Raw genomic sequence first — 12339 nt, 5'->3', positions numbered from 1 at the left:
ATTGGAATATACGGAATGTGTTGGAATATCACAGCCCTAACAGGTATAGTAAGAAGTAAGAATGTGTTTGTGTGATTGATTCTGCTTTGCTAACAGCTTGTGCTGTCACAATCACAGCTGTATTTTACTGAAGATTCTTCACATTCTCTGCACTTTCTTCAGCTGTGAAATAACCTTGGTGCCATTCTTAATTGTATCATGTTTGTACAGTACATTCAGTGTCTTTCTAAAATCAGCAATAGCATCATCGCTTGTGTACATGCTTAATGGTGAATCTCTTTTAAATTCCACTCCTTGCTTTCTGTCTCTGTGTCTCTACTGTGTGTATGCTTAAATATGTGTGGGAGGCTTGTGGGTCAGGCTGTAAATACGCAAGTTAATAACTTAGACTACTTTTATAGCTTGTGTGAGAACAAAGATTTATTTTATTTTATGTTTCCTCAGATAAACAGTTTAGGTTTTAGCATTAGTCAGCTAAAGATACATGAAATAGAGTCAAAGCCAGAATAAACAAGTCTGTCAGCATCTGAAAAATATGTTGTTTGGGTAGCTGTCACAGATGAGGAAAAAACTATGACAAAAAAAGTGAAAGCACTCAGCATGATTATGAAAATAGGCTTTTATTTGATACTTTGATAATCTAGAATGCATTTTCTATTTGGCCATAGAAATTTGTCGAAGCAAGCTGATGAAGCAGCTCATCAAGCCAGTGGGTCTGTAGTTTATCTATGCAGATACAATGTAGATGAAGGGTTGGCCCAAGCTGCCACGTATCTGTTCTTTGGTTGGGAGAGAGCAGGATTCAGGTTTGGTTTGAAAGTGCATTACTGTAGGGCAGAGAACCATGTGGAAAAACGGGGCTTAAGACTAAAGGCGTCCCTTCGTCCTGGGGGCAACATGAAAATCTGGGTGAATAGCTATCTTCCCCAGGATGCCTTCAGGATTTACTAGGACACACTAGTATGTAATGGGAAAAAAAAAACTAATCTGTGTTGCAATTAGCGCTAGGAGAGCTAGTTTGCTGTCAGTGATCCCTGTGGTGTGTTTTGATAAGACAGGTAACAGTTAATGGAGCTAATAGCTAACAGCTGATGGAGCAGAGAGCTAAACACACAGCAGGACTGAGTTTTTGTTCAGAGGAACATTAGTGGTAAACAGTTAAGTGCAGTTTAATGTGACAACACAACAAGTTTACAGTAAGCCTTAGTAGATGTCCTAAACTACTAGTACTAGAGTACAGTTTTGCAGTAGATGTACTGTGAATGCTAATAGTTTAACACACACATAGATTTTAATGATAAAGTAAAAAAGCAACATCTGATTTTGGGACAGTTCACATTCACTTTGTGACAGTTAGGAGCCCTGTTAGAAATGATAGTTGGGATGAAGGTTGCATTAGTTAGAGGGACGGGGCCTTCAAATGAAATGACTCAAACAAACCAGTGGGTCCAGCAGGTATAAGTAAGACAAGTAGAAGCAGAGGCAGCTATAAGTTCAGTCAACCCATGCAGAGTATCTGCTCTTTGCTTGGATGAGAGAGGCAGCTCAAAACCACGTAAGGTCAGGGTTATATAATCATGAAGGCTGTCAGAGGTGTCTCTGAGCTACTGATGGTACAGACTGGTATAGACTGCAAGGCCTGATGATCATTTAAACTTGGTTAATTTATTGTTGGTATACCAAACCATCACCACATTAACTGGGTAAATGGCTGTGGTATAAGCACAATAATATACTATAAGGCGTCCCAATATAGTGTGCCTCATTCTTGCATGATTTGTCATCCTGTACTGTAGCTGAAAGAAATCTCTCACTGTGTTTCCCAGTGAAGAACATTGCAAACGACCTGTAATTTCATATCACAGAAAAGAACCTTCACAATATATTTCTAACATTTTCTGCAACACTTCTCTTTTGAACTATCCTCCCAAAATTTCAGGTTTTCTGCGAAGGTAATTTAAGATTTTTCAGTGTTTCCTGCAGACAGGAAGGAAAGTAATCTCCGCCCAGATAGCCCCAATAAATAGCCAGTGCAATGCGGTATTAAACAACAACTGATCCTCTCATATGGAGGCCCAGAGATAAAATGTAATCCAAGAGGAGTTCATGTTCAGCAGGAAGGAATGACAATTTGGGCCTCCATCTTGAATGTTTTTGCCACAGAATTATAATGTTAGAGAGGGAAGTGCTATGATAAGATATAAAATTAGTGGTGCAGCTAAATTGATTTTATAGCAGATAGAGTGAGCAAAAGAAATGGCATATAACTCACTGGTGAGAGGGAGACATAAGATAGTTCTTGACAAAAAAAAAAAAAAAGTTTTTATAGATGAAAATTACACAATGACTCTGCTGCTCTGGAGCGAGAAAGTCATTCCTGAAACGTAAAGCCAAAAGGGAGAAGAGCCAAGAGCAGGTGGAGCAATGACCACGTCGGACAGAGAAGGGAGAGCCAAGTGGCCCATTGTGGCGTGTTCTGCTGGATGTTTAGATTGTTCTCCATGCTCTAGCAGTGATGCTTTTACCCTCAGGCCCAGGAAGAATACAACGTCTCAATATTTGCAAAGCTTTCAGAATAAAAACTTTATTTAATGCCAATAAATCTTTGTGTTTGTAACTGGTTCACAGCTGTCAGGCCAGACTTAGATGATAGTTGATATGTCTGTTATCAAAGATGCTTGGTAATGGGAACATCAGTGCTGTTATGTTACCAGACTCACCTTATTCCACTGAAAATCCATGGTGCTAACCTTTTATTGTCTATCCTGCCAAGTATTTTCAGCAATGAAAATGAATTAGAATGGACAGGTAGTTTCTTTCTCCTCCCTTTTTTATTAAACCTTTCTCCTTTGTTTGTCTTTGTATCTCTGTCTATTAAGCTGCCTACTGTAGCATTAATGACCCCCCACTGAATGGGGGCGTGGTCAACCGAACCAAGCTCCGTCCAGGTAGCAGACTTCAGTTCTACTGTAACCGTGGTTTCCGCCTGGTAGGCTCAAGCAATTCCACCTGCAGGCTCCATCCAAATGGGCTTTTCCAGTGGGATGCATCACCACCTTTTTGTCAAGGTAAAACGTTGTGGATCATTTAGTCACTGCTTGCCAGCCTTTTTCTCTAATGTCCCCTCACAGCTATGTCAAATCAACTTCAGTGCCACTTCATCGACAACGCCCATCTTGTCTTAACCTTCGTTTGAATTGATTTCAAACTAGATATTATAGTTTTTCAGATAGCTGAACTATAAATGTTCAGTTCAGGCATTATTCCATCTGTGTCTGATACTTTAAACTGTTTATTTGAACCATTTATCCACTGCTTTTAGCTTTTTCACTACATAATGCCTGTTGATAACTATTTCATCTGTTCATCCATCACTTTGTGATAATAATTTCAACCATTTAGCATTATTTTTAGCTCTCTATTTCATCATTTATAGTGAGCACAGCTTTCAAAAGTTATAGATACATGGTTGGAATATACAGTAGTATGTAAATTATTAGCTCCCATTTCGTCCATACATTTAACAAACTTTATTAATCATACAAATGAGCTCTGAGCTTCTGTACTGTAACCCTTGGAAACAGCAGAAGTAACCCTTGTGGTACAAGTACCCCTGGTTAAGTTTAGGTTTGAAAAGGATTCCTCTTCAATAACAACCTCACATAACCTTTCTGTTATGTGGCAGCTATCTCATGTGGAATCCCACAGTCACCGGGCAATGGCAGCTTCCATGCTAACCAGTATACCGTTGGTAGCCAGGTCACTTACCACTGTAAGCACGGTTATCATCTCGACCCTGGTGTTCCAATGACAGCCGTGTGTTTGGAGGATGGCAGCTGGAGTAATGCTGCCACAGCTCCAAGATGTCTACGTAAGTATTTCTTTTCACTAGGATTTAAGGGCAGTCACGAATGGCTGAATTGAGAATCTTAATTCAAGGTCCACTACCTAGCTATTTTCCAGAGATTTTTTTCTTGATGTTCAATGGACTTCTTGCACTGTGAAATTTTACTTTATGGCCTTCCTAGGTGTCTAATGCTTTAGAGTACTGGTTCTTTATTGTATGTAAGATTCTACATTTTCAGCATCTATAATTAATGGATTTTAGATCATTGAGATTCATGTTTTAATTAGGGATGGCATGTATGTGAACTGAAACAATATGGTGGTAAATAACTAATAATCAAGGACACAAATGATGCTTGAACATTGATTGAACGTTTTATTTCAAATTATTTTCCAGCAATCCACTGCCCAAGCGCTGAGGGCACCCTCTCAGATCACATGACCTACCGCCTGCTCTCTGGTAGGTTGGGAGAGTTTGGCTCTATGGTGATGCTTGAATGCTCGACAGGATACTATTTGGGTGTGGGGCATCGGACTCTTCGCTGCCTTGCCAATGGGACGTGGGAGGGGTCAGATGACCCAGCTACATGCAAGAGTAAGTATTAACACAAACATTAACACCTTCATGACTGTCTTTTGGAAAATATGTCTGGACTGCTACTGTCAGATTTATTATTCACCCCTTTCCCTTTGAAACAAGATAACAAAAACTCCACTATGATTTTTTTATTTATTTTGTGTGCTTGTTTACCGTCCTCTTTTCACACTTGATATACACATCTATCTGTGCACCTTTGTACTCTGCACAAATTATTTTCTTCTTTTTATGATGTCAGTTTTCACAGTCAACAGCTTTTATGTATGGGGATGAGACACCCTATAGTATATCAACCAAGGCATACAAAAAGAGGTCTCATGCCAACACTAGCACACACACACACACACACACACACACACACACACACACCGGCATGAGAAGGGAATGTATGCAAACAAAAAGACTATCAGAAGATCTCCATTACACTTAAAGCCACAACCTGGGCATAGCACAACCGCTGGAAAAGTCAGAGAAATTTGTTCCTGATAGAGTTAGCTTCTTTTGTGCAAAGAGAGCATGTGCTTTTCAGTGTGTTTGATTGGAAGCATGACCATGTATAATACTGGTTGCCATGGGTCAACTTGAGAGGGAGTTACACTTATATGTGATAGTGTATTTGTTCATTTCCATTAGCAACCATAGGTATCTTAACCATATTGTCTTCGCACGGTGATATTTCTGACAGAATTCAATCTGTTCTTCCTAGTGGAGGCAATCGAGGATGATTGCTTTTTTTTTTTTTTTTTTTTTTTTAAATACAGGGTTACTCTGCAGTTGGCCTTTGCTGCTTATTTTATAAAATGAAGTTGGAAGATAGCATTGTGACTTAGAAAACTTTCCAATGGACTACAGAATCTTTTAGCATTGCTTAATGTATGACATGCCAATAAAAAGTGAAATGTGTACACTTTAAAAGTAAATTATTGAAGCGGATCTTATATTAGAACGTTTTCAATGTTTATTTTTGCTACATGTATGCCTGCATTTTTTATGATCCAGTATTTGAGTTGACTGGCCTCACACTGCAGCAGCTCTGAGGGATAAGGCAATGCAACAGACGTGTCTATTCTTCAAGTTGCCCAGTGGTTTGAGCACAGTGTCTCCAAGGACATTAGTGCATGTTCTGACCTAAATCTAATTCAGCCAGGTGTGGTATTGGAAAACGTAATGTACAGTATTTAAATTCAAGATGACAGTTTGCAAAGACTTGCCAATAAAATTCACTACATATCCAGATTTTTTAAATCACAGTCAGTAGAACTAGTTGCCCTTTAATGTTATGTAATATATCATTTCCAGTGTCATTCTGTGATGACATGGTCTTAACATCTGCGTTTTATTTTGTAGTCATCTCCTGTGGTGAGCTTCCATCTCCAGCGTTTGGGACCAAACTGGGGATGCTGACCACATTTGGAGCTACTGCAATCTTTATGTGTAACCATGGTTACACGCTGGTGGGGTCACATGTCAGAGAGTGTGGTGCTGATGGTCTATGGAGTGGTGCGGAGACCAGGTGTCTAGGTAAGGTCCTTTAGCTGTGATAGGATATACAGTACATTGTGTTGGGATTGAGACCAGAAGAAAGGGCACACTTACTGAACTGAAAGGACTCATCTTGCGTGCCATATCTATGGTATCATTCTGGTGCATTTCTGTATGACATTCTATCTGATTAGTACCTGGTGTCACCAGTCAGATTGGCTGTACGTTCAGTCCTATACGATAAAGCATCCAGTAGAGAATATCAAAAAGCAAACAGTAAAATGTGATACAAAAATCTTCCTATTTTTCTGCTGTGAGCAGTGGTATCACTGTATCTTGTACAACTACAGTTGAGAGGCTAAACTGTGTGTAGACTAATGGAAATGTGTAATCATTTTATATCTGTGCTTTATTAATACATGGGGTTGCTACAGGTGTCTAAGTAAGGTCCTTGGAAATAAGAGCAGCAATAAGTAAGATAAACTGTGCACATGCCTCAGTGACTCAAATGATCTGATAAAGAGACATTTTATTACTTAATACATTAAGGGCTTGATTTAGACCTTCAGTCGGCACTGACCAGAAATGATTAATCCTGATTTTACATGCACATTCTACTCCAGCGATTCAGCCTTGGAGGTACATGCCTGAATAAAATGCACATTTTATGTGATGAATGTATGAATCAAGGCGTGTCCACCTTCACATTACTATTCTGTAATTTGGATGTTAACAAGGTTAAAAGGCAAAGTATACTTAATTCACAGATTTAAAAATAAACTTTAGCATTCACTCTCAATACAATATGATATACGTATATCTGTAGAATATCTATAGATTACGCAATATAAAAATATTAGAGCCCAAGAATACTGGATTTATGCTGATACAGGTGTTAAGGAATTAAAAATGCTCATATCGATATCAATCACCCAATATTCTTCTTTTTATGTATGTATATATATGTGGTTATCAAGGATATGTATTGGAGCCAGGTTACTTTACAGTTTAACAATACATTTTATGGTCCAAAATGAAATCAGTCAGTCAAATCATTAAAATTCACTGGCAAGTTAATAATAATAAGTTATCTACATTATGTAATATATCCAACGTAAGAAATATATCTGTGATAGGCACTCTGACGAATATAATTAATTATAATATATGTATTTTATAATATTCACTATAATCATTAACATGTTCAGATACCAGTTATGTTCCATGTGAAGTTCCTTCTCAAGAAGCATTTTCATCTTTGAATTGAGTCCATCGTTTTCATTTTTAGTTTAAATGCAGCTCTTGTGCTAAAGTTCCACAATCATCTCTATAGCCACAATCTGATTTTACAGAATTCTTTATAATTTAGATACTCTTTAAAGGAAGCAAAAAATTTGTTCCTCACCTTTTGGAAAGGCTTAAGCTTTAGCTTCTCACACAATCCTCTGTGTATTCAGGAGGCACAGTTATTAATGCCAATACATCACAATTTGATCTGGAAAAAAACTCAAACGTGCACTGATATGAACAATTTTGGATTGATATTAATATTCTATGTGGTCTGTTTGAGCAATTGTAAAATAACACTTCTTGGATACTGATTTTGAGTGGATGGCGTTCAGAAAAATGTAGAAATATCTGCATTTCATCTGCATTAATCCCAAATGAGTTCTGCAAAAAGAGTAAATGTTCTAGATGCCTTTTTTGTAGCATTAATCATTTGAGATAGTTCAGAAAAAACTATATTAAATGCCAAATAGATGAAAAAGTTCTGGGCCCTTAGTCTTTGAGTTCATGAGGCACGGAAACATGAAGCAAGGGATTGACTGTGAATGCGGGTGATTAGTCTTTTAACAGCTGAAATGGTATTGAATACAATTCAATGATTCTCCACACCTAAGCTCTCAAGATGTGTCCTGCAATTTTCGTGCTTGAGTTTTAAGAAATCATGAAAGGACGTGGTACTTCAAGGCCACTTAGAGAACGCAGACAGATCATTAAAAATGTTCTGATTTTAACAGACCATTTGAGCATCTGTAATTGCTGCATGGTTAGGACTGCAGTCACAGAGTTGTGCTGTCTTTGAACATTGATTTGTAGATGCACAGATGATGCCACACTCCAGACATTCAGATGTTTAAGTATCGAGGGAACAGCTAAAATCGTCTGGCAGTTTAATTGTTGGGACAATGAAAAAGAGTAGATGTTTTTAAAGCTGTTTTTCATTAGAATGAATTAATGTCTATATTTTGTCTCTTATAGCTGGCCACTGTGACTCTCCAGATCCTATAGTCAATGGCCACATTAGTGGAGATGGCTCCAGTTACCGTGACACAGTGGTGTACCAGTGCATGTTAGGATATCGCCTAATCGGCACATCAGTCAGAATCTGTCAGCAAGACCACCGGTGGTCTGGAACAACACCCGTCTGCGTCCGTAAGTGCTTTATGGAACCAAAACCACTGTAGTTCATCTGCATTGTATGATGATTTATTGTTCTTCCATTAAATCTGAAAAGCTGAAAAGATTTTCCTATATTAAGTAAATCCATTATGCACAAGAGTCGTAAAGGAAATAACTCATTTTTCAGGATTTAAATTGTTGTTTCAATGACTATCTCTGCAGCCTCTACTTGGAAAAATATCACAAACACAATGCTGCACATGACACTATTTCCACAACTCCAGTTTCTCATCATACCTCTCTCTACTCCCTCAGCTATTACCTGTGGTCACCCTGGCAACCCAGCCAATGGGCGGACCAATGGCAGCGAGTTCAACCTCAATGATGTTGTCAACTTCACCTGTAACAGAGGTCACGTCCTCAGTGGAAACACTCGTGCTCAGTGCCGACTCAACGGGCAGTGGAGCAGCCCCCTACCTGTCTGCAAAGGTCACAAATATAAGTATTAACACAGACTTATAGACGTATTGCCCTGTACATCCCTCTAATGTTTTTCCTCCCTTTCACCCCTGGTATACAGTATATATTGTATAAACAAGAAAAAGTAGTTGTATCACAGCAGTGGATGGATGTAACAGAGTTTTCCAGTACCTACACCTTTCAGATTCCGGCAGCTGGCAAGTAAAATGTCATCACAAACAAACTGAGTGATGACCACTTAAATAAGACACAGGCTGTACAGCACAAAGGATTTTCCACTTAAGCTATGCATATTAGATAGTCAGCATGTATTCAGCATTTGTTGGCCCGATTTGCTTCAAGCTACAGTATATCAACTGGAACATTTTTGGCTAAATCGGTTACCAGCAGACGGTAAAATTGAGAACTGAATAATCATAGCGTAAACACATACTTAACATAGAGCTGTATTTAGCCACAATCAGTGTGGTGCATGTGTTTGTTGGTGTGTGTGTGTGTGTGTGTGTGTGTGTGTGTGTGTGTGTGTGTGTGTGTGTGTGTGTGTGTGTGTGTGCGTGTGTGTGTGTGTGTGTGCGTGTATGTGTCATGCACACACACAAACACACGCAGTTGGGTACATGTCCAGAGACATATTCCTTTCCTCGACTAACCATGCGTGGTTGTTAGACTACAAGCCTCCCCAGACCTCTGGTTGTGGAAAAGTTATGATATACTAAAAGACGCACACGCGCGCACACACACAGTCACACAGTATTCAGCACAGTCATGAGGACAGATCAATACGACATAGTTGCTCACATGGGTTTTCCATTGAGGGGATTCGTCCTCGCTTGCTTGCTTTCTCCATCTCCCTTACTTTTTCTGTCCTCTCCCTCCCCCTCCCTCCCAGCAGCAGCTGTCAATTATGAGTCTGAAACTTTCTTTGTTCCCATAGGGCGCCAGACTCACACACACACCCAACCACCTACACACACGCACACACACACACACACACACACACACACACACACACATATCCAGGTCCCCCATGGACTTGAATTTGAGTGAATGTCAGTCTCCCCAGTGACATATGGAAAATAAAACTCCACTTATATTCGACTGGCATCCATCCAGAGAGCAGAGTAGAGTTAGAGTAGAAAGGACCAGAGGAGAGAGTAGAAAACTCCAGAAATCAAGGCAGTTTGTGACAAAGGCAAGTTTAGAAAAGAGAAAGAGTGACAATCTGAATTTCTGACAGGGTTTAGTGCCCTAAAAAGAAGAAAACCACATCCTGTTTGTTCTTTGAATTTTAACTATCTATTTACTGTACGGTGCACTGAATTTACAGCCCACAATTTTGAGCACAAAATAATTATATAGTCCCCTTACAAATTCCCACAATTGAAGAAAAAATTGGCATCTGTGGCATATTATGACAGTATCATAATGCAGCTTGTCTCATAGTGCACCTGTCAATGACACAAGATGATAATCATTAATAAGTGTCCTCTCAATTAATCTCAATTTACTGCTCACTTCAGAATAAACTGTTGAGTGTCAGTTAAATAGGAAGTAGTGAAATCATGTGTCTCTTCTCTTCTCTTCTCTTCTCTTCTCTTCTCTTCTCTTCTCTTCTCTTCTCTTCTCTTCTCTCCTCTCCTCTTCTCTTCTCTTCTCTTCTCTTCTCTTCTCTTCTCTTCTCCTCTCTTCTCTTCTCTTCTCTTCTCTTCTCTTCTCTTCTCTTCTCTCAGCACAATCCAAAGCCATCAATCTTCATTTCAACCCACTGGACTGAAACCAAATGAAGAAACTTTCCTGCCTATAAGAATTATTTAAATTGTCACACAATGTCTTCTGCTCTCTCCTGCAGTGGTGAACTGTTCAGACCCTGGCCTGGTGGAAAATGGCGTTCGCCAATCTGGCCTACGTTATCCAGAAGTCTTCAGCTATGGTGTAACTGTGGCCATCCACTGTAAACGAGGCTTTTACCTCCTGGGCTCAGCGCTCCTCACATGCCAGGATGATGGACGATGGGACCGACCAATCCCTCATTGCCTTGGTATGGAAAGACAAATACAGGTTGTATTGACGATACATGTGTAAGAGACAAATGAGGCAGAAGTAGAGACAGAACGAGCAATAGATTAACATTCAAAGGCCTGTAATGAAAATATTTGTCATATTGTGAGCAGGTTACAACTTTTCAGAATTCATCAGATGAAAAAAAAGTCCACAAAAGTTTGTCATAGGTGGATTTCTATTATTTTTCTTTATATTTGTGAGGAAAGCCATTTCAGGAGTGAAATGGCTTGAGGAACCAGTGGGAGGAAGATGAGGAGCGAATGAGAAACTGAGAGAATAAGAAAGGGGTTCAAGGTGGAAAATGGGAGGGAGTAATCATAAAAGGAAGGCAAGAGAATGAAAGAAAGAGGCTTAAAGGTTTGAGCATGTTTGTGTGTGTGTGTGTGTGTGCGTGTGTGTGTGTGTGTGTGTGTGTGTGTGTGTGTGTGTGTGTGTGTGTGTGTGTGTGTGTGCAGATAAAAAGGGGAGCGTGTGTCTCTTAGGGCAATAGGCGTTCCTGTCAGAGAGCTACCATGGCTGATAGAAACACAGAGATTAAACTTGAGAGCGATAGAGAGAAGGAGACTGATTCAGAGATAGAGAGAGAAACACAGGGAGGCAACCAGGACGATGACATAGTAACAAAGAGGTAGAGATGAGGAATCAGACAGAGAGGGAGAGAGGGGTAGATGCTGCATTACATTCGAGAAACAAGGTCTTATCGAAAATTGGGGGGAGAGGGGCGATGACTGAGGGGCAAGGAGAGGATGGAGTAATATAATTTGGGGGGTAAGGGGAGATATTGGAGGACCAGTCATTTGGTAGAAATAGAAAATCGAGAGCAGTTTCATATCTGTGTCCTCCAGAAACCTGTGCGCTGTAAAACGTCGATTTTTTCAAAATTGAAGAAAAACCTAGAAGATTCTTTTCACTGATGTCCAATGCTTTAACGCTATGGAACGATTTCTACTAGTTCTCTACAAAGGAGAGGGAGAGAGGAGTAAGACTCCCCCTATGTTTTCTAGCTAAAGGGAATTAATTTGAGATGAGTTATTGGTTCTTTCTTTCTCTCTCAGGCAATTCAATTAAACTCAATAAAAATAAGCTTTACTGGCATGACTTTATACCACCATACAGTGCAAGTACAGCTGTGCAAGTTATATTGTAAATATATCCTTGCCCTCTTATGGAAGACCGAAACTGCCAAGATCAAAAAATGAGCAAAGTTAATAATGAGTGAATCAAGGCATGACATCTTAATTATGATTTTGGAAGTTTCAGTCCTCAATACTCTGTGCCCACATTTACTGTCTATCTCTACATTACATCAGATAAATACAATCAGACATCAGACAAATACAAAAAAGAGTAAACAAACAAAATCTACTGTTTGATATTTAGATTGATAACATTGGTAGAAACTATGTCTGGTAAATTGTTACTTAAAAGACATCAGAAGTGTTTCAAATTCAGATTCAATTCTCCGCACT

General features: G+C 39.3%; 1 protein-coding gene across 7 annotated transcripts in view; it reads left to right on the top strand.

The window, feature by feature from the left end:
- The window catches only part of LOC119017738 (CUB and sushi domain-containing protein 1-like), a 405003-nt gene that overhangs the window by 353466 nt on the left and 39198 nt on the right, over positions 1-12339 (top strand). For all 7 annotated transcript variants that reach the window (XM_037094673.1, XM_037094672.1, XM_037094678.1 and 4 more), the window contains 7 exons: positions 2880-3068; positions 3686-3871; positions 4244-4441; positions 5792-5965; positions 8189-8362; positions 8645-8818; positions 10659-10847. In XM_037094673.1, the coding sequence (XP_036950568.1) occupies positions 2880-3068; positions 3686-3871; positions 4244-4441; positions 5792-5965; positions 8189-8362; positions 8645-8818; positions 10659-10847 (1284 nt within the window). The remainder of the gene's footprint in view (positions 1-2879; positions 3069-3685; positions 3872-4243; positions 4442-5791; positions 5966-8188; positions 8363-8644; positions 8819-10658; positions 10848-12339) is intronic.

The sequence above is a fragment of the Acanthopagrus latus genome, chromosome 4 (genome assembly GCF_904848185.1).
Source record: "Acanthopagrus latus isolate v.2019 chromosome 4, fAcaLat1.1, whole genome shotgun sequence".
NCBI classification, from domain to species: domain Eukaryota; kingdom Metazoa; phylum Chordata; class Actinopteri; order Spariformes; family Sparidae; genus Acanthopagrus; species Acanthopagrus latus.
This window is presented reverse-complemented; position numbering and strand designations above follow the sequence as displayed.